Below are 22482 nucleotides of genomic sequence, written 5' to 3'. Positions count from 1 at the left end.
TTTTATTAATGAAAAACTAATTTTTAATTTATTAGTAATTTACAAATTATTAGGTTTAGAAACTATAATGAAATATAATAAATTATATTTTGAAGTGATTATATACAATTTTATAAAGCTGAAATTGTAAATAAACATATCTTGGATTCCAGTTTATAAGCCTGAAGTTGACTTATATAACCTTATTACACGATATGACTAATTATTCTCAATCTGTCAATTACAAATTACAACTGAGTTTTAGTTAAATTTCGAAAAGTGGGATGTGCCAGCCTTCAAAAAATTGCTTGAATGTCTGTTTAAAACAAAGTTTTGTGCTGAACTGAGCTCAAGGGAAAAACATGAAGTGATCTGAATAAATGAACAATGAATAACTTGTTATAATTTGGAACCTTTTCTGTATAGATTCAATGATCATCTAATGAAAACAATATTCTTCTAGCATTTAACACAGCAGGAGAACCTTGCCTGGTTTTCTCCAAAATCTGCTTTATCAACAACTTTTCCATTTCATCACTGTCATAGTCATTGTCTCCATCGTTATCGCTGTTGATTTCATACCGCGATATATCGTCATCTGCTTTATGTTGGCTTCTAATTGTTGGTGATGCCTTCATGTCGGTGTCTGATTGGTGTGGAATGAAATGGTTTTCCCAGCCATCTTCAAGTGAATCCAAGTTTTGATCAAATGAATTCAAGCTGTCTTGGTTGTTTTCCACCCCAGAGATTGAACCTTCCTCTTCGGGGCCATCTACTTTGGTGAACTCATCATATGCCTCATTGTACGCATATAGAGCATCGTCTGCTAGATGTATAATTGCAACCTCATCCATAGCATTTTTTTCTACAGGTGTTGGACTTCCTTGAGCAGAGGATAATCGTGCTTCACTATTAGAGAACTGTCTTGAAGATCTTGTATGCTCTGAATCCTTGTTCCGATTCTTTTGAACACTGTTCTGAAGTGCCGTCTCAAGCTCCTTGACTCGCTCTTCTAGTCTAGACTCAAGGACCTCATGCAACCGCAAGCTAAGCTCTCTTGGGGAGACCGCATAATTGATCATGTGAGGAGTGGAGTTGCCAGTCCCATCTCTATCAGCGCGAGATTCTTCGGCAGGTTGTATACTAAACATGTTGGCCTTGAACTCTCCCCGGACAATGTCTGGCACACATTCCTCATCAAGCTGCAAGAGGTAACAATTGCCATCTAAATCTAGAGTGTAACATCATGCTATAGCCTCGTTTTGAATTATACGAAGCAGATTGATAAACAACAATAACAACCCTGGATTCTATAAAATTCATATTAATAATTTGGATGAGCTTGGATGTTAGATTTTATCTATTTTTAATTGGTGTTTAACTATACAAGTACAATCTTAACAAATCATTTTTTTCTAAAAAATGAAGTATTACTATAGTGTTCTTTATTGTTCTTTTTTTAATGTGTTCGGTCTGGAGTGCAAACCTATATATATATATATACATACATATACATATAAACAATAGACAATACACTAAAAAAACTAACAGAGCACTTTAAACCCTAATAACACCAAGCTCCTTGATATTTGTCTTACACAAACCTAAAGAAAATTAGATACTATAAGAGGGTGTCTCTCAGAACTCATGTCTGAGGTCATGACCTCGGCGAGGACGTACAGAGTATAAAAACGAGAAGTTCAGTGATTTTGCATTTGGTCAAGTTCACTATCAATTCTTATTGTTTTGGTTATATAATGTTTAAGCCTACTAAGAATAACAACAAACATCATTTAAAGCTCAACTCAATCCTACTCACTGAAACTCATATGTTGTATACATGCTTTAAATCAGTTTCTATTACCAACATGTAGTCAAGCTTGATCGTGATAAGTTATTGTAAGCTTGGGCTTGTGCATGGCTCTACCAATTTCAAGCTAAGATAGCCTAGGCAAACCATTTGGACTGGTACAAGGTAAAAATTAGGTTAAAAACTATAAAATTTTGTGCAGACTGCTGCCAGCCTGCCACTGAAATGATGACAATAATATCGGGCCTAACAGTTCAGAGTCTTATTACAATGTTGTTCTAGAGTTTCCTTAAATCACTCATAATTTCCAAGCAATACTACCTCTATGCTATTGTTTAAAAAAAGCAATATGGCCATTTGTGAGACCGTGGTAACTTGTTTCTTTACCTTTACTCTCATAAAGATTAAAATGGGCTGAACAGACGACTAGGGTATTCATACAGTGTAGCTTTGAAGCGAGTCCAGGGGAATGAAATCAGCAAGCTCAAGGTTATAGAATATCTTTTGTGATCTATCATCAAAATTTGAGGTTCTTTCAAATGCTAATTAAATGACATAGAACAGTATTATGAGTCTTAAGAGCCTAGTGGAAATAATTGGGTTTTAGTGTATGTCATGCGACTCTAAATCAAAAAAAAAAAAAAAACTACACTTTTCACAATCATAATGTGACACGATATGTATGGTACCTAAAGAAGTATTTCCACTTCTTACTCAAACTTGACTCACATACAAATCGTTAAGTCTTATTTATATCAAGTGTGGCTCATTGTTCCAACACACGAAAAAGAAAAAGTGTGGTTCTTTGTTTTCCCCATATTATATTCACAATTATGACGCTACACGATTTTTATGGTACTAAAGAAGTATTTATACTGTTTACTCAAAGTGGATTTTCATAAAAATCCAATGGTCTTCATTATATTATGTGTTTCTCAGTGTTTTTCCCATACTACTTCAAAAGATCAATATTTAATCCACCAAAGACAGTTAAGAGTTAAGACTCTAGAACCTTTAAGTAAAAGGAGAATAAAAAATGTTCGTGCCAGGTAAAATGCTTACCTCCAGCAGATCGGAGAGTTGTGCATCCAGTGTTAATGAGGTCATGTTCAGCTCAAGTGTGGCGAGTTCAGCTTCGAGTTCTGCTTCAATTTTCCTCATGGAATCCTCTTGTGCTCTCTCATCACAATCTTCATCTTGCCCTTTAGTTAATTGACCAAACTTCTGTTCAGAAGAAAAAGCAACCACTTCTTCGTCTTTGTCAATGGTATCTTCATGTGTTTCCTGTAATTCATGACCCTTAACGACAATCTCTTTGACAGTTAATGAATCTTTCATATCAAGTTCCTCCTGTAAATCTTGAACCAAGTCTTCTGTTTGTTTCAACAAAGCACTCAATTTGTCAACCTCTTGTCTATATGACATGAGAGAGGACATGATGCCTATAGATAACCCAAAACAGAAAAGAATTGCTCCATGAGGCGATCCTGCTCCAAATGACACCTTAACAATGTTAGAACATGGAAAGATTGCTTCTGCCACAACTCATAGAAACGATAACACCAGCAAACATTACACGCAGGAAAATGGTTCTTACCAATAGACAAGCTAATGCAAGTTTGACTATTTTTTTTTCCTTCATCCCAAAAGAGAAACGTTATGAGAATTTTATTTGCTTAATACATGTAGGAAGCCTTTTGACATTAAACACTTTCATTCTGCCTCTTCTATTGATATTTATATGATTCTTTAAAAATATATACATTAACTATTTGATTGGCCTTTTATTTTAATTTTTTTTTCATAATTCTATTCTCTTCTCCAGACCATATATCATGTTTAAAAATGACATCCTAATACTTAAATCATATGTAAATGATCTGTAGTCACCTTGTGAATCAAGGTATTTTGCACCGATTGAATTGCTGGACTTGCTGAGTCTCCGACCCTTGTCCTTTCTTATCTTAACTTCACTACTAGTCCCACTGTTCGGTAGTGGAGGAACTCCAATTATTGATGCTTTCTCTTCTGAGGTACCTTCTTGGTCTTCCTTGATTACAATTTGTGTTTGCACAATGTTTGTTTGAGAACTTGCTCTGCTGATGATTCTACTTCCATCAGTCACAAGAAGCTGCCTTACAGTTGGTCTAGCTAGTGAAGAACCAGGCTTAAACATATAATCCTCCATTTCAGCATGTTCTTTGTAAATTTGAGACATGAGGCAGCTCTGTAGAGAGTTTTTAGGTTTAATGGCTTCCCTGTTAACTAGCCTACTTCTAAGAATCCTCCTATTATATAGGGACCCTATTTTTCTGGGCGAGGCTTTTGAAGATTCACCATAGCCTCCAAGTTCATAGTTGTTCAAGTATCTAGGCGACAAACATGATTGAGAAAGTACATCAGAGTCCTTGTAATTGTTCATTAGCTCTGATTCTTCACCATTAAGACCACTAGTTGAAGGCATATTTGCTGTTAAATCACTGTTGGAAACAGAGTCTCTTTCTTTGTAAAACTTCTTTCCTACATTCTTTCTACACCTAAAAATACTAAAAGGACCTTTCTCTTCCTGCAACAGAGGCGATGATGACGCCACTTCAAGATTAGAAAAACTATCACTGCCAGAAGCCGAGTCGGATACACTTGTCCCACTCTTAGTTAAATCCTTCCAGTGCTGGGCTACATAACCAGCACCAGCAGCGGCAGCAACGACCCAAATATCCATAATGCCCCCTCTTTATCCTTATAGCCGAAATGCCACTAAACAAATATCTTATTCAATGCTCATCTTATTTCCAGTGTGTAGCTTCAAAAGTCCGAGATAAAATTTTAAACTTTTATAATGAGTTGATAAAGAAATTCCACAACCCAAAACCCGCAAACCTTGAGACCACCGGTCACACAACTGAAGAGAAAAGCGGAAACTACAAATCAAGCTCAAAATTCACTGCTTTATCTATCACTTTAATTATACAGCTTCGAAGCTCAAAATTAAGACCAGTAGTTCCAAAAATTCAACTGCGCAAATTCCACGAGCAGCTCTCACAGACAGCAAAACTCTAAGCATAGCAATCAAAATTCAATACCAACTCCTCACATCAACAATACCCAAATCTCAGCAAATTCTAACCAAAGTCAAATGCAAACCCTAAATCCTGAAAAACATCAAAACAAATCCCTTACCACCAAATCCTTATTTCATTATAAGTCATAACTATGAAACAAACACCAAATCTAAGACAAACCCATATCATAAAAACCCACATCCTCCAAAACCCATAAACCAAAACCCCCTAAACCCAAGAAACAATGACCCTCCAAGAAACCCATCAACAAAAATAACACCTTTCTTATAAACAAGCAAGTAAAGCTAAAATCAAGTGATAAAATGAGGTAAAGAGAGCAGGCTGACCTGTTGAGGAGCTGAGGAAGAAGCTTAGATTGGGCCAGAGAAGTTGTCATAGAACTGGGTGTGTCTTGTTCAAGGCTATGATTCTTGGAAACATCAAACATTCACACCCACAGGCCACAGCCTCATTATCTTTGTAATTAGCACATTTTTACATCTGTGCGTGTACAAAATGTATGGTAGGTAAAGGTGTTTTTATTGTTTAAGACATATTTTTGACATTTTCTGTATGCCTCAAATTATGTTTATGGGAAATTATCTTCATAAGCTAAGTCATGTGTAAGGAAACTAGGAAAGATGTGATAATAATTGAAATTTTTGTACTCTTTTCGCTCGAGTTAAAATTTTAACTTGAAATTTATTTTATCAGTTAAATTTTGAATTGAAATTTGTTTCATATAACCATCTAAAATGATCGTAATATCATTTTATAAGAAAGAATTTAAAATTTAGGATCAAAATATTTAGACATTAAAAAATATAAATATAAATGGATACAATTCAAACCTCAAAAGCCACAACTTTCGAAGTAGCTTACTTATAAATAGATCCGCCTAATTTTTCAACGTAACGTAAAATTTTAAAATAACAGCTTAAAAAATGAGATCGTATATCAAAAAAAATAATACAATCAATATTTTAGAAATATCATACTCCAACTATTCACGGCGCTTATTTATATCCAACATCTCACATGTTTGTAAATTTTACATAAATAATATATTAAAGTCTAATTTAGTCGATGTCAATCTATTGTATACGCTGTAATGAATTTTAACTGTGAGATATAAACATGTCATAGAATCATAAGTAATCAAGATTTATTTCCTCATATTTTAAATTAAAAATAATAAAATAAAAAAGCTTCACAAGACACAAATTACTTGTCACAACTTGCAACAAATTGCAAAAAATCAATTAAAAAGCAAAGAAGAAAAGGTCAAATAATCTGTTTTTGCCATTCCACCAAACAGACCCTCAAATCTCAATCCTAACGTATAAATATCAAATCCCCATTTCTAATCAAATCACACTCCCAATTCGAAACCCTAACCCTAATCTCATCATGGCGGCATCGCCGGAGAAGCGATGCCTTTACGAAATTCTCGGCTTGAATCTCGATTGTTCTCCCGACGAGATCCGCTCGGCGTACAAAAAGCTCGCGCTCCAACGCCACCCCGATAAGCTGATGCGCTCCGGCTTATCTCAAGAAGACGCAACGGCGTCGTTTCAGGAGCTGGTGAATGCGTATGAGGTCTTGTCTGATCCTCGCGAACGCGCCTGGTATGATTCTCATAGGTCTCAGATTCTGTTTTCGAGCTCGAGTAATGCTGGTTCCGCTACTTCGATTCCTAATTTGTTTAGTTTCTTTTCGAATAGTGTGTTTTCGGGGTTTTCGGATAGTGGAAAGGGGTTTTATAAGGTTTACGGGGATATTTTCGATAAGGTTTATGCGAATGAGGTGAATTTTGCAAGGAAGATGGGGGTGGGAGGGGTGAAGGAGGCGCCGGTTTTGGGGAATTTGAAGAGTCCGTATACACAGGTGAATGCGTTTTATGGGTATTGGTTGGGGTTTGTGACAGTAATGGATTTTGTGTGGGTGGATGAGTATGATTCGAAGGCGGGGGAGAATAGGAAAGTGAGGAGGTTGATGGAGGAGGAAAATAAGAAGTTGAGGAAGAAAGCGAAGAGGGAGTATAATGAGACGGTTAGGGGGTTGGCGGCATTTGCAAAGAAGAGGGATAAGAGGGTGATTGATATGGTGGTTAAGAGGAATGAGGAGATGGAGAAGAGGAAGGAGGAGGAGAAGGAGAGGAAGAGGGAGGCGGAGAGAGTGAGGGCCGAGAGGGTGAAGGCGTATAAGGAGCCGGAGTGGGCAAGTGTTGAGGAGGGTGTGGAGGAGGTGGAGGAAGTTGTGGAAGAGGGGGAGAGGAAGAATGAATTTTATTGTGTGGCATGTGGGAAGAAGTTTAAAAGTGAGAAGCAGTGGAGGAATCATGAGCAGTCGAAGAAGCATAAGGAGAAGGTGGCGGAGTTGAGGGAGGCTTTTGAATATGAGGAGAGAATGAATGCGAATGGGGAAAAGGAGGAAGAAGAAGATGATGAAGGAGAGGAGGAGGATGAGACAGAAGGAAATGGGTTTGTGTCGGCTGATGATTGCGCGGATGATCTTACGGAGCAGTTTGGTAATGGTTTTGGTGTGCTGGAGGAAGAAGGCACTGGTGGTGATGAAGAGCAGGAGGAAGGTGAATCTAGTGAAGAAGAAATGTTTGTTGATATTGATAATGGTCATAATTTAAAAGGGAATTCCGAGTTGGGCATGGATGTTGATGACGAGGCCAGTATTCTTGAAGCAATGGTGTCAGGTCTCAAGAGTAAGAAGAATAAAAATGGTGAGAGTAAGGCTTCGTCTCCAGAAGTTCATGTTGCGAAGGACAGTGATGAGATGGAATTTATGGATTATAATAATTGTAAGGGGACAAGAAGAAACAAAGGAAGTCGAAGACGTAAGGGCAGAAAAGACGATGAAGAAGTTAAAAAACGAGATGCTGCTGAAACCACTGGACAAGCTGTAGAGGAAGACTTTAGCACCTTGGGCAAGTCAGATAAACCTGATGAAGTTGTTCAAGATGAATCTGAAAAACTAAGTAGTCAGTCTGATGAGGTAAATGTGCAAGTGGACAGTTCAGTTGCAGAAGAGATAAAACCTCATTCTTTCGTGGTTACTGGGACTAAAGGTGTTGATAAGGATCAGAAGGGTTTAAAAGCGGTAGCTCAGAAGATTCTTGCTGACAAGAAAGATATAAATTCTAAATCGAAGACTGCATCTAAAGGAAAGAAACACAAGGTATGGAAATTCTTAAGCTTTAATCATCAAAGAGGTCACTGATCTTATCAAAATATTTGAGGAAGTTGGTAGTGCAAATTAAGTATGTCTTTATTTTCACCTGACTAACTACAGTAAAACTCTAATTAAAAAACATTACTCTATATAGCGCGCTTTTTATCGTAGGTGGACTGTGTTGTCTTTTTGGAAGAAATGGGTCTTTTTTATATTCTTCCTTTCTCTTCCTATATACTGGTTCTTGTACACACACACACATATACTGATAATACACATATACATATATGTGATTCTTATGTTATATAAACTGATTTATATATATAATCCACATCTTTCTTGTTGTTTATGTCAGTATGGTTGAAATTACTTGTATTGATTTCTTTTCTGTACTAATCTGATTGTAATACATCCTTGTTTATACTTGTAATACTTATAAAGTGATTATATATATACTTGCATGTAATACATATTAGCTGATTATAATGGCCGATACTGATTACATACTGGCTACATCTCCTATAGTATTATAATTGTTAACTGCTAAAGCTTAAGTATACTGATTTGTGATACATTTTCAAGGACCCTAATCATAATAGTGAAGAAGATGATTTTGTGAATCTTGATGAAGAAAAAGAATAAAGGACTATTTGCATTTATGTGTTACTTTGACTTGAAATAATTCTAGACCTGAATTTATATGATGATAATAATTTTTGCCTTGCAATATATGACAATCTAGTATTGCTTATGATTGTCTTTGTATCTATAAATTTATAATATTTTGCATTATATACCGTGTATATTTGTATATTTCTTTTCTTTCGGTGCATGTCGCATTGCGCGTTTCGCTTATGCCCCGGGAGGCATTTGCTCTTCAATGCGCATATCGCATTTAATAACACGGATTCTCCACGGGTTCTATAAAGTTTTAAATCCTCAAGCTAAAATAGATATTTGTGGACTGCAAAAATATTATATCCTGAAATAGCAATGCTTCAATGATGAAGAACCTTAAAACTTCTTTAGACTAACATTCTTTTCAACTTCAAACTCATCGTGGTCTTTTTGTGTCCAACATTCTTTACGACTTCAATATTCTCTAGATTTTACTTCAAAGTTGTTCTTGTCGGTAATGCTTTTGAAATAGTGGAATCACATGTGGTATCATGAGCCACCTTCCCTCCTACCATCAGCCTCCCAACCAGCCACCAACAGCAGCCAGTTGCTGGCCACCAGCCAAAAAAAGCGACTTGTCCACCCAGAAACCCTAATATTGGTTGTGTGTGTGTGTGTGTATATATATATTAGAAATATGCAAGTATGATAATTCCTCAAACCCCCTTATTTCCTTTTCTCTTGAGGAAAACACTGAGCAAATTACTTTCATTATTAGATCCATATTGCTCCGACTAAACAAATATTAAATACGAAGTGGCAACACTATGATGATATAATTGCATATTCGGAGTAGGCAATGGTACACATCGACTACACAATTGCAATTCGGATATTTTTATGCTCAAGATTTATGATTTAAAATTCGTGGATGAGTTTAATTTAATGGCAGGGAGAATGATGCGGAACATGAAATATGCTATTGATTTCTTATTATTTTATATTTAATTGCCTAAAGATAAATTATCTGAATTAACCAACTTAAATGAACGCACTTCACTTGATAAATCAAAGCTTGAGCATTGTGATAATTCCTTTGAAATCATAATGTCACTAAAATTGATTCCTTGACCTTGTCGTTTGGTTTGGTTCCCAGAGCCTCATCAGAATTTAAAACCTATTTAAGATGAATTATTTAAGTCATATTTTTTTTTCCACGATGTGGCTATGGACAGGAATTTACAGCATCCTCTTTGTCTTACATATATGAACTTTAAAGCTGTTTTAATATAATGTGTTGCTTTGAGATTGAGATGTTGGGGCCTTTCAGCCATTTTTTATGCATTCTGTATCTATGTAGCTGCTGTTCACAGTTATTCTGTCAATCATAAACTGGCAACAGTGTAGCTTTTGATTTTGTTAGCTGAATCTATCTTATATGGAGATATCCAGGGGATTTAAGAATATATTCTACTTTAAATTGCTTGTACTCTTGAATTTATTCACACAGAAGTGTAGTCTAAGTATTGGTGTAATTTGTACCCTCTCGTATTTAATCTTTGTTTTTTCTATGTGAACCAGGCTTCATCAAAAACTTCTAGTAATAATATCTGTGAAAGGTGTGGACAGGAATTTGAATCAAGGTATGCTTGAAGTACTTCATTAATATTTGCTAGTATGGATATTCTCTGTAGTATGTCCTTCAATCACTGATCTTTGCATTGGTGCCATTATTGTACAGGACTAAACTGCATAAACATTTGGGTGAAACTGGTCATGCGACCCTCAAATCAAGATGAGCATAGATATCAATTATATATATATGTATATCAAATTGTAGAGCAGTTTAGGGTGATATCTGTCCCTTTCTACTCATGGCATTCGCTCTTGGTGAATTCATGTGGCAAATTGAGTTAGGGGTTTGAATTTGTTCACAATATAATATATGGAACATATTGTAAGAATTTGGGACCTGCAGCGGTACTCTAGATTACATATACTAAAAATGTGTATGCCCAGACAAGGTCACAAGGACATGTATGTATGTGCAATCTTTTGAAGATTGCCAGTAGGATGCTGCCTGCTCTGTTGGGTTGCCATTGTCAATTCCAGAGCAGAGCGAAGTCCAGTACACATTGTTGTCTTGTGTATTCTTGACAATTTTGATTTTTGACATGTATGATTCTTTTATCAAAGCCAATAAGCCAATAATTTTTAGAACTTAATTTTTAATTTACACATTGCTAGTGAAGTTGATATTTTTGTACCCTTTCCGTAATGTATTTTGTTCTGCAGTGTTATGGATATTGAGTTTAGGCTCGTCTCTTGATACTAAGAAATTCGAGGGTTAATGCCTGTATGTCTCTGAGCCATGTGTGTGCTTCTCTTTTGTATTTCCTTAACCGCTTCTAAAGAAGGCATGGTTCATGCCTGCATGTCTCTGAGCCGTGCGTGCGCTTCTTTTTCTCATTTCCTCAACTGTCTAAAGAAGCATGTTATAACCTTAAATCAAGTTTTTCAGTATGTCACATATGTATAGAAATATTGGGGAAAATGAATTCCGAGAGAACGGGAAACTTGCTCAATGATAAGGTTTGGTTATAGTGGTATGATGTATGAGTTAGGTTTGTTTGTTAGAGTGGTACGGGATATGAGTTTATAATGACGTATGATGTATGAGTTAGGTTAGTTTGTTAGAATGGTACAAGAGTCGAAGTTTAGTTGACAGAAGGGTTTACGAGGTATGATTTATAGTAAGTGATTTAATGTATCAATTTAGTAATTTTGTTAGAGTGGTACGATTGCAAGAGACATGTGTTTAGAATGAAAGATAAATATTAAATTAGTTTGATCAGTTACGGGACATTAGTTTGAGGGTATGAATGAGTGGTTTGATAATTAGTTTGATCAGTTACGGGACATTAGTTTGAGGGTATGAATGAGTGGTTTGATAATGGTACAAGACACTAGGGGTGTACGCGGGCCGGGTTGATCCGGTTTAGGTTTTTTATTAACTCAACCCATTAAATTCGGTTTGCTAATTTTCGAACCCAACCCATTAAAATTAATTTATAATCCAACTCAATTTGTCATACTTCGGGTTGGGTTGGTTTGGGTCGGTTTGACGAGTTACCAAATACTAAATCGTAGTTTTAAAATTGTTACATAACCTATAAATTATAGAGCATTAAAACAAGCTCGGACTATTAAAGAATAGTAACTTCACTGTCGAACTCTCAAAGGTAAGTAGACGAATGACAAATGTGAAGGGAAGATATTTTAAAGGAAACTCGAGGAAAGATACCAATGTTATAATTCAATTTTATCACACTAATGTTATAATTTCAATTGGGTAGCTATATTTTATATATATATATACAATTTTGATAGATATATATATTATATATATAATGTATTTTTATTAAAATACCCTCGGGTTGGGTTGGCCAAATAAAATCTAAAACCATACCCAACCCATTAAAATCGGGTTGGAGCCGATTCAACCCAATTAAAAAATGGTTTAAAATTTTCGGTTTGGTTCGTCCGAAAATAGGGCCGGTTTGGATCAGTTTAAACAGTTTGGGCAATCCATGTACACCCCTACAAGACACAGACATATTTAGGATTTCAAATGCATGGGGTGTATATAATTTTTTTAAACTTTACAACCATATAAAAAATACATCTTGTACTTTGCATTTTCCTTGTGCAACTCGTATTGGATGACATATTTTGCAGGGTCATCCAAGTGCTCTAAAGCAAAACAAAATATTGCTCTTCCTCTCCACCCCAACCCAAATAAATGCACAACACATAGTTTTATGTCATGTGGATTCTAGCCCAAAACAGAGCAGCTTCACCTCAGGTTAATTACACTCAGAATCCTTAACCCCTGCTTCATTTCCGCCAGTTAGTCTTGCTACGCTCCAGCCAATTATAAGTTGATGCAATCATACACGCGTTGCCTCACCAAGACACCTTCACAATTTCTACCATTACCCCTGCAACAAAGTAACCACGTTCCCTGAAATGCTGTTATGAAATTTACCTCTCTAAGATAAACCTCTCACTGCTCCCAACTATAAACAGGCAATATATTGATTTTGTTATAACTATCAGAGCTCTCCAGGTCTTTTACTACAAGAAAAACATTAGCAATTCAGCTCACTATTTCTCTTGTTGATTGCACTCCAAATCCCTCAACTGCTGATTCACTCTCCTCCTCTACATTATCTTGCTAGCCTTCAACCATTTATTTATCAAAGCAATCATATACACACCGCTTCACCAAGGCATCTTCACAATCTCGGCCAAGTTGTAGAAGCTCTGATTTTAATGTTTATAGAGTTTCCTTTTTGCTGCTAATTCTGACAACAATATCATACTAGCCCAAAGGAACAATAAAATACAAAGAATTACCACTAAAAGAATGTGAAATTTCCGCTTTTTAAAGAAATATGAGATGTTAACTTCTGTTAACAACAAAAGAGAAACACTCACCCATGACTGGAGTGATATGCTTATCGGCAACATCTCCCGACTTTGCCCCGTAGATTGTGACACAATGCCACTGGACTGAACACCGATTAGCATATATGATCATTTGGGCCTTCATTCTCAAATGTCGTCGGATAATTCTGCATCCCTCCTTTCCTATTAACTGCATGCATGGTCACAGTATTCACAATCCTCGGTCTCTTTACAAATGAAGTGTGACCCAGTTGCCCCACCTATAAGTATAGCCTAATTGCAGCACATGAAGTTAAAATCCCAAAACCAATACGAAGCTCTAAAAATAGCAGATCACAGGCCCCTGCATATGGGTGAAAAGTACCTCAGCCACAAGAGAAGTCCTGCGCAGAAATACCTGCATGTTCTCCTCCCGTATACTGATGCTGCCATCCATCTCACTACTCTGCTAAGTCATACAATACTGACATAGACCTTAATTAACATCTAATCCCCTAGCACCTACCTGAAAAAAAAAAGCACCAGTTTTGTTCTCCACTCTACATGCCACATATACAATAAATACCCAGGGGGATTACGCTAGCTCGTTGGTTGTGATACTAGTATTCTCATCAACAGCACTTGGCTCTCAAGATATTTAGGTTTTTCCAAAGTACGTAGACGACACATTAATCATCAAGAATCCCAATTATAATATTTAGGATTATGGGTAGGTATTAATTAATATAGAGGATAACTAGTAGATGAGAAAGTGTTATTTGGAATAGTAAGCGAACATTAACAACATACAAATCAAATGAAGTAGTAGGGTCCGATGGACAGAAGCAAGTGACAAATATAAAAGCAGAAATTATAATGTATTCTCAGATTCTGGTATTCTTAAGTTCTTCTTGCTTACCAGGAAAGAAGCATAGTCAAATTGCAAAGAGTGTGGGGGACGTTCGCTTACAGCTGCTTTACCTAAAGAGACACACATAGGAACGATGAAAAGAAAGTGCAGCAGATCAAAAATAGTACCAATAACATATACTTGATGTGGTGCAACAATTTGTGGTAAATGACTGTACTAGATTTCAAGGACTTGAAAACAAATGGATTCCAAAATTTATTTAACTATCGATTTAAAAAAGACAATTTATTCATATATATATCCTATTTTATCAGCACGGATAAAAAAAACAATTCTTTCATATTTCTGAACTACAACTAACCTCAAAACCATGCATACAATTCGTTCAAGCATGCGAACTATTCCGTGAACTACCCAACGAACTAGCCCCATGAAGTGCTCCACACTAGGGCCAAAGAGCATGCCTGAAAACTTTAAAGCAAAACAAGATATTGCTCTTCCTCTCCACCCTGACCTAAATAAGTGCACAACACATGGTTTTATGTCATGTGGATTTTAACCCGCAACAGAGCAGTAACAATTACTATACAAGTACATTCTACCAACCACTTAGTTTACTTGATAACACAAGAACAATAATATACAAAGAATTACCACTCAAAATAATGAACAAATTCAGCTTTTAAAAGATATTTGAGATCTAATAACAACTTTTTTTAAGAAACACTCACCCATGACTGGAGTGACATGCTTAATGGCAACATCTCCCTACTTTGCCCTGCAGACTGTGACACGATGCCACTGGACTGAACACGGATTAGCATATATATGATGGCTTGGGCCTTCATTCTCAAAATGGCGTTGGATGATTCTGCATCCCTCCTGTTTCACAATTGTCGGTCTCTTGAGAAGTGAAGTGTGGCCCAGTTGCCCCACCTACAAGTATAGCCAAATTGTAGCACATGAAGTATAAATCCCAAAACCAACATGAAGTTTTAGAAATAGCATATCACAGGGCCCTGTATGGGTGAAAAGTACCTCAGCCACAAGAGCAGCCCAGGGCGGAAATGCCTGCATCTTCACCTCCCGTATACTGATGTTGCCATCCATCTCGCAACTCTGCTAAGTCGTAGCATACTGACATGGACCTTAACTAATATCTAATCCCCTAGCACCTACTGTTTTGTTGTCCACTCCACATACGACATATACAATAAATACCCAGGGGGCTTACACTAGCTTGTTGGTTGTGATACGAGTATTCTCATCAACAGCACTTGGTTCTCAAGATATTTAGTCTTTTGCAAAGTACACAGACGACGACACATTAATCATGGAGAATCCCAATAATATTTACAATTACGGGTAGGTACTAATAAAAATAGGCAACGAGGTTAACTAATAGATGAGAAAGTGTTAACTGGAATAATAAGCAAACATTAACAACATAGAAATCAAACGAAGTAGTAGGGTCCGATAGATAAAAGCAGAAATTACAATGTATCGAAAGAAATTGTGAATATGACAAAGTCTAGCGGTAAAACATAAACGCAGACACAAATTACATTACAGGATGTAAACATCACCGTCACGAACAAAAGGCCTACCGGGGGGTAGTGGCAATTTGGGTCTTTTAAAATCATACACTACTTCTATTTCTTCTTCTTGTTGTTGTTCTTCTTCTTCTTTGGGTTGGCACCGCTTAGCAGAAGCAGAAGCAGCGGGTCGGGTGGTGGTAGTTTTATCATCCTCCAGCAGAGTATAACCAGCAGCTGCGGAATATGAAAAACCAAACCAAATAATCAAAATATATTCAAAATCAATCAGGGAGAAATCAAAATTATGATATGTTGCTCATACCTTCGATTTCCTCGAGGCAAAAGTTACGACACATTCTCTCAAAAAGACGCAAATCCTCATCATAGCTTCTGTTGACGACCATCTTCTTCTTTGGATCGAGAACCATCTTCTTGTTTGGATCGAGAACCATCTTCTTCTCCGGATCGAGAACCATCTTCTTCTCCGGATCGAGAACCATCTTCTTCTCCAAATCTACGCCTAATCCTGTAACCTTTTTGTCGTCGCCATCCTTCATCTTAGCCACATCCATTATCCAATTCAATCGCACCCAATTCAATCTATGCGACCTAATAATGGGTTTATATCACAATTCCAACTGCATAACCTAATAAATAAGTCATTTCCAAATGACTTGTTCATTTTTTTGGTTTGACCGGTCAAACTAATTAGATCAAAATAAAACATTATGCTAGTAAAAATATATAATCTATTTTAGAATATTAATTTCATATCTTTAAAATTTAATAAATATAAATCATAAATTCCGGTCAAAATTGACAAGTGATATTTAGTATTCTATCATTATTATTCACTAATTATCTTTTTCATTTAATTAGTTTCTATATTTCATGTGACTAGTCCGTTTTTAAATTTTAATCGATCAAATTAACAAACTTTTTATTGAATTTTAAGAATTATTATTCTCAAATTACAAAAAATTAAATATTATATTTAATTAAATTTTAAGAACTGTATTTGCTTTTTTTTTACTAGTGGAAAATTTAGACAACTGGTTCCACATTTTAGCAATGTGGGCTTAAATTTACCACATTTTCAAGGATACGGTGAAATCTTAGATTCTAGATTTTGGTATCAAAAGTTTTATATTTTCTCTTATTTCTCCAGATCAGATGAGATCAGATTAACAGAGAGATCATGGTGGCCAAATCAGATCCAGGACAAACAAATTGTCTCTAGCAGTATAACCAAGTCGTACAACATGGTTAACAGAGAGATCATGGTGGCCAAATCACGATTTGCAAGAATCTCATCCAATAACGGTCAATTTAGAAATTAAGCACAGATCTAAGGTAATTCTCATCATTTTTAAATTTTTTTAATAATCTCCAATCTTACTATTCCCAAATTCAGTGCCTCTCAATATCAGAGTTTATCGAATCAGAGTATGCTTCTTCATCTTCAAATCTCAGCTGGTCATGATCAATAAAGTCTTCCAGTCCAGTTATCTTCTTATCATCAAAAGATACATGAATGGATTCCATAACTACTCTTGTTCTCAGATTGTAGACTCTGAAGGCCTTAGTTGATAGTGGATAAACAACAAAAATTCCTTCATCAGCTTTTAAGTCAAATTTAGTCAACTGTTCAGGATGACTTTTGAGAACAAAACATTTACATCCAAATACATGAAAGTATTTCAGATTTGGCTTCCTGCTATTAACCATCTCAAATGGTGTTTTTCCATGCCTATTTATCAAGGTAGCATTTTGTATGAAGCAAGCAGTCTGCACAGCTTCAGCCCAGAAATAAGTTGGCAGTTTCGCTTCTTCCAGCATGGTTCCGGCAGCTTCTATCATAGTTCTGTTCTTTCTCTCCACTACACCATTTTGATGAGGTGTTCCAGGTGCAGAGAATTCTTGCTTAATTCCATTTGATTTGCAGAACTCTTCCATGTACACCAGATATACATGGGTATATTATACCCATGTATATCTGGTGTACTCACATCAACAATAACCAGAGTATATCTTTTCTTTGGGAATCATCTTATGAGGCTCATCTCCAACTGCAACAGAGATTTTGGTTGGCATGTGCGGACCATCATAAATTATATCCAAGTATTCAGGATCTGTGGCCTCCAGAAACATGACCATCTTCACCTTCCAGACTGGATACTCAGATGCCCTAAGGATCGGAGCCCTAATTGACTCATATCTATTGTTTGAAGTTTGTGATTTTTCAAACATGATTGTGTGATAAAGATCTCACTGTAGGTATATCAACAAACCTGGCTCTGATACAACTTGTTAGGCCGTATACTAGTAGTATATAGATAAATTTAGTGAACACAATCAAGAATAATACGCAAGAGTAAGAGAATAAATTAATCAAACTCTTATTTAATTTATCAAAATTCAATCACAGCAGCTTACAAATAATCTCTTAATGATTTTTATTTTATCACTAAGAGCTGCCAGGTTACAAGAATAATATGCTCAATGCTTAACTCATCTAGAGTAAATCCTAAGCTGTGTTTATGTACACAGTTACACGATATATACTGATTGATTCTATACTGATCTGCTTCCTAAAATAAATCAATCACTAGTTATCTTCTGTTGTCCTGAGTTGTGCGATCTCCTCAATATTTATATTCATTGTTTATCCAGATTCGCTCCTAGAAATTAGGCGCCTACAAACTCTGACCATCGTAAACTCTGATATAGCTTGTAGTCCGTAAACTCTGATTTCAAGTTAAACTCTGATATGCAATTCTGAAACTAAACCAGTCAGTTAGCCAAATGTAACAAGTTGTCATAGCCACTGTGTCATGCTAGTAAAAATGCGGTTATACATATTTAAAAGATCAAATTTGGGCAAGTGGGGAGCAATTCAAAACTAATACAGAATGCTATGCAAACAAATGTTCTTATACATGAAAACAACATAAATGTTAAAGAAACCAATGACTGAATCAAACAATAACTAAATTAAAAGGCACAAATCACGTAATCATATCATGGCATGATATAATGAAAATAATGATAATACTAACAAAAAAAAGAATTATAACAAAAAGATGATAAAGAGAAATGAATCCCAACAAAATTAAACATTATTCTATCAAATGATCTGAAATCATGCAGATGAAACAACACCTACCTTTAACATACCAAACAATCTACAAAACAAATAACACATCACAAGAAGTCAAGAACCAAACCTTAGTACCCAAGAATTCCAAAATACATATCAAGATTATGATCTCACATACAATAAGCGAATTTTCAAGAGTGTAAATACTAAACAAATTTATTGAAGTTCAAAACGTATAATCACATGATATATAAACTTGTTAGAAAATGATACATTTATTCGTGATGGCCTCGTCGCCGTCCGGTGTTGATAGACTGATCAGCTATCTTCACTTGTTAGCGTCCATTATATCTGATAATTCATTTTGAGATTAAATTCTGTTATAGTATGCTAATGATAAATTTTGGAACCAAAAACTTATGATTTTTACGTTTTAAAGCATGCTAGTAAAAGTTGATTTCCAGTTTTATATCAAATGATGGTTTATTGCTTTATATTCAAAGCATGCATGATTTCTATACTCTTGCTCTTATAAATTGTTTTATGATTATATCTCTTGTTTATTCATATTGGTACTGTTGAACGATTCATTGCTCACCCTTACAAAATATCTATATACCTGTTTCAGATGCCTAGAACCAGACCTTCTAGACGACCAGTTGTTAGTATTGGTGTCCTAGAGACAATGCTATTGTGTTCTATTGTAGACATTTATGGATTATGTTATATTGATTATTGAATAAATATTTATTATGTCCTCATTTACTGCGTAATAAATTGAAAGCGTAATAAATGTCCTTGGAATATTATATGTAATTCTATATCTCTAAGTACGTGACTTAGAAATGAGATTATGAGAATAATATCAATATTCCTAAATGTCCCTAGTCGAGTATCATTGTTAAGGGACAATAATGATGCATTAAGACTAGTATGTTTGTTGACTGATGATCACATCTCATTGATCATAGGTATAGTGATGCTAAAGTCAAGAACATAAGTGCATGTATCGACACATGGCACTGGAATGACCCACCGTGAGATTTTACATGTTAATAAGTGTCATTGGAAATTCTCACTGTGATAATGATGTAATGATCCTCTGACTTGATATCATTATATTTCTATATGAGAATTAATATACTTTGGTTGCACTAAAAGTTACCTTTGACCGGGTGATGATGAAATGTACATTGGGTATATTATGAATCGTATGAGAAATATGAATGATCTAGAAAGGATTTAACCCTCCTATTTTAGGAGTGATATTATTGGCCTCTTGATTGAGTGAGACTATAAAATGCATGGCCGTGCTCAAATATTGATTTGTTTAATAGTCTACTCATTGATCAAGGAAATTCGGATTAGACGATGAAGAGGATGACACAATACATGCCTTGAGTCTGATCTATAATATAAGGTTAAAGGGATTATATTACATTGTACATTATTCACAAAAGGTTTAATTGAATCACCAATTATTATTATTACTTGGGTAGCAATGATGTATTACTAGATGCCGCTCATTGTTTATAATTTTATTATTGGATATTAAAATTATTGCCAACGTAATAATAACCTAAAGGGTCACACACTTTGAATGTTTAAAGGAGTTTTAATTTAAATTCTGAATTTAAATTAAATGATTAAGTTCGAAATAAATTATTTAATTGAGCCAGTCTTAATTAAGTTGTCATGACAAAGTGGCTATGACAACTTGTTACATATTTGATGATGTCTTGGCTAACTGACTGGTTTAGTTTCAGAATTGCATATCAGAGTTGAACTGGAAATCAGAGTTTACGGACTACAAGCTATATCAGAGTTTACGATGGTCAGAGTTTGTAGGCGCCTGATTTCTAGAAGCGAATCTGGATAAACAAGGAAGATAAATATTGAGGAGATCGCACAACTCAGGACAACAGAAGATAACTAGTGATTGATTTATTTTAGGAAGCAGATCAGTATAGAATCAATCAGTATATATCGTGTAACTGTGTACATAAACACAGCTTAGGGTTTACTCTAGATGAGTTAAGCATTGAGCATATTATTCTTGTAACCTAGCAGCTCTTAGTGATAAAATAAAAATCATTAAGAGATTATTTGTAAGCTACTGTGATTGAATTTTGATAAATTAAATAAGAGTTTGATTAATTTATTCTCTTACTCTTGCGTATTATTCTTGATTGTGTTCACTAAATTTATCTATATACTACTAGTATACGGCCTAACAAGTGGTATCAGAGCCAGGTTTGTTGATATACCTACAGTGAGATCTTTATCACACAATCATGTTTGAAAAATCACAAACTTCAAACAATAGATATGAGTCAATTAGGGCTCCGATCCTTAGGGCATCTGAGTATCCAGTCTGGAAGGTGAAGATGGTCATGTTTCTGGAGGCCACAGATCCTGAATACTTGGATATAATTTATGATGGTCCGCACATGCCAACCAAAATCTCTGTTGCAGTTGGAGATGAGCCTCATAAGATGATTCCCAAAGAAAAGATATACTCTGGTTATTGTTGATGTGAGTACACCAGATATACATGGGTATAATATACCCATGTATATCTGGTGTACATGGAAGAGTTCTGCAAATCAAATGGAATTAAGCAAGAATTCTCTGCACCTGGAACACCTCATCAAAATGGTGTAGTGGAGAGAAAGAACAGAACTATGATAGAAGCTGCCGGAACCATGCTGGAAGAAGCGAAACTGCCAACTTATTTCTGGGCTGAAGCTGTGCAGACTGCTTGCTTCATACAAAATGCTACCTTGATAAATAGGCATGGAAAAACACCATTTGAGATGGTTAATAGCAGGAAGCCAAATCTGAAATACTTTCATGTATTTGGATGTAAATGTTTTGTTCTCAAAAGTCATCCTGAACAGTTGACTAAATTTGACTTAAAAGCTGATGAAGGAATTTTTGTTGTTTATCCACTATCAACTAAGGCCTTCAGAGTCTACAATCTGAGAACAAGAGTAGTTATGGAATCCATTCATGTATCTTTTGATGATAAGAAGATAACTGGACTGGAAGACTTTATTGATCATGACCAGCTGAGATTTGAAGATGAAGAAGCATACTCTGATTCGATAAACTCTGATATTGAGAGGCACTGAATTTGGGAATAGTAAGATTGGAGATTATTAAAAAAATTTAAAAATGATGAGAATTACCTTAGATCTGTGCTTAATTTCTAAATTGACCGTTATTGGATGAGATTCTTGCAAATCGTGATTTGGCCACCATGATCTCTCTGTTAACCATGTTGTACGACTTGGTTATACTGCTAGAGACAATTTGTTTGTCCTGGATCTGATTTGGCCACCATGATCTCTCTGTTAATCTGATCTCATCTGATCTGGAGAAATAAGAGAAAATATAAAACTTTTGATACCAAAATCTAGAATCTAAGATTTCACCGTATCCTTGAAAATGTGGTAAATTTAAGCCCACATTGCTAAAATGTGGAACCAGTTGTCTAAATTTTCCACTAGTAAAAAAAAAGCAAATACAATTCTTAAAATTTAATTAAATATAATATTTAATTTTTTGTAATTTGAGAATAATAATTCTTAAAATTCAATAAAAAGTTTGTTAATTTGATCGATTAAAATTTAAAAACGGACTAGTCACATGAAATATAGAAACTAATTAAATGAAAAAGATAATTAGTGAATAATAATGATAGAATACTAAATATCACTTGTCAATTTTGACCGGAATTTATGATTTATATTTATTAAATTTTAAAGATATGAAATTAATATTCTAAAATAGATTATATATTTTTACTAGCATAATGTTTTATTTTGATCTAATTAGTTTGACCGGTCAAACCAAAAAAATGAACA

General features: G+C 35.2%; 3 protein-coding genes across 3 annotated transcripts; 1 reads left to right on the top strand and 2 right to left on the bottom strand.

Moving 5' to 3' along the window:
- Positions 1-328: 328 nt before the first annotated feature.
- LOC108228161 (uncharacterized) lies at positions 329-5436 on the bottom strand. Its single transcript, XM_017403666.2, has 4 exons — positions 5199-5436; positions 3680-4941; positions 2852-3276; positions 329-1181 (listed from the first exon to the last, which is right to left on the bottom strand). The coding sequence occupies exons 2-4, from the start codon at positions 4509-4511 to the stop codon at positions 408-410; spliced, it is 2031 nt and encodes a 676-aa protein (XP_017259155.1). The 5' UTR covers positions 4512-4941; positions 5199-5436; the 3' UTR covers positions 329-407.
- A 721-nt stretch (positions 5437-6157) lies between these two features.
- Positions 6158-10880, top strand: LOC108228011 (DNAJ protein JJJ1 homolog). The gene is made up of 3 exons (XM_017403462.2): positions 6158-8043; positions 10237-10298; positions 10397-10880. Exons 1-3 carry the CDS (start codon positions 6262-6264, stop codon positions 10452-10454), a joined length of 1902 nt encoding a protein of 633 aa, XP_017258951.1. The 5' UTR covers positions 6158-6261; the 3' UTR covers positions 10455-10880.
- Positions 10881-15429: 4549 nt separating this feature from the next.
- LOC108224261 (uncharacterized) lies at positions 15430-16188 on the bottom strand. Its single transcript, XM_017398781.2, has 2 exons — positions 15836-16188; positions 15430-15747 (listed from the first exon to the last, which is right to left on the bottom strand). The coding sequence occupies exons 1-2, from the start codon at positions 16083-16085 to the stop codon at positions 15542-15544; spliced, it is 456 nt and encodes a 151-aa protein (XP_017254270.1). The 5' UTR covers positions 16086-16188; the 3' UTR covers positions 15430-15541.
- Positions 16189-22482: the final 6294 nt, after the last annotated feature.

The sequence above is a fragment of the Daucus carota genome, chromosome 6 (genome assembly GCF_001625215.2).
Source record: "Daucus carota subsp. sativus chromosome 6, DH1 v3.0, whole genome shotgun sequence".
Taxonomy (NCBI): Eukaryota; Viridiplantae; Streptophyta; class Magnoliopsida; order Apiales; family Apiaceae; genus Daucus; species Daucus carota.
This window is presented reverse-complemented; position numbering and strand designations above follow the sequence as displayed.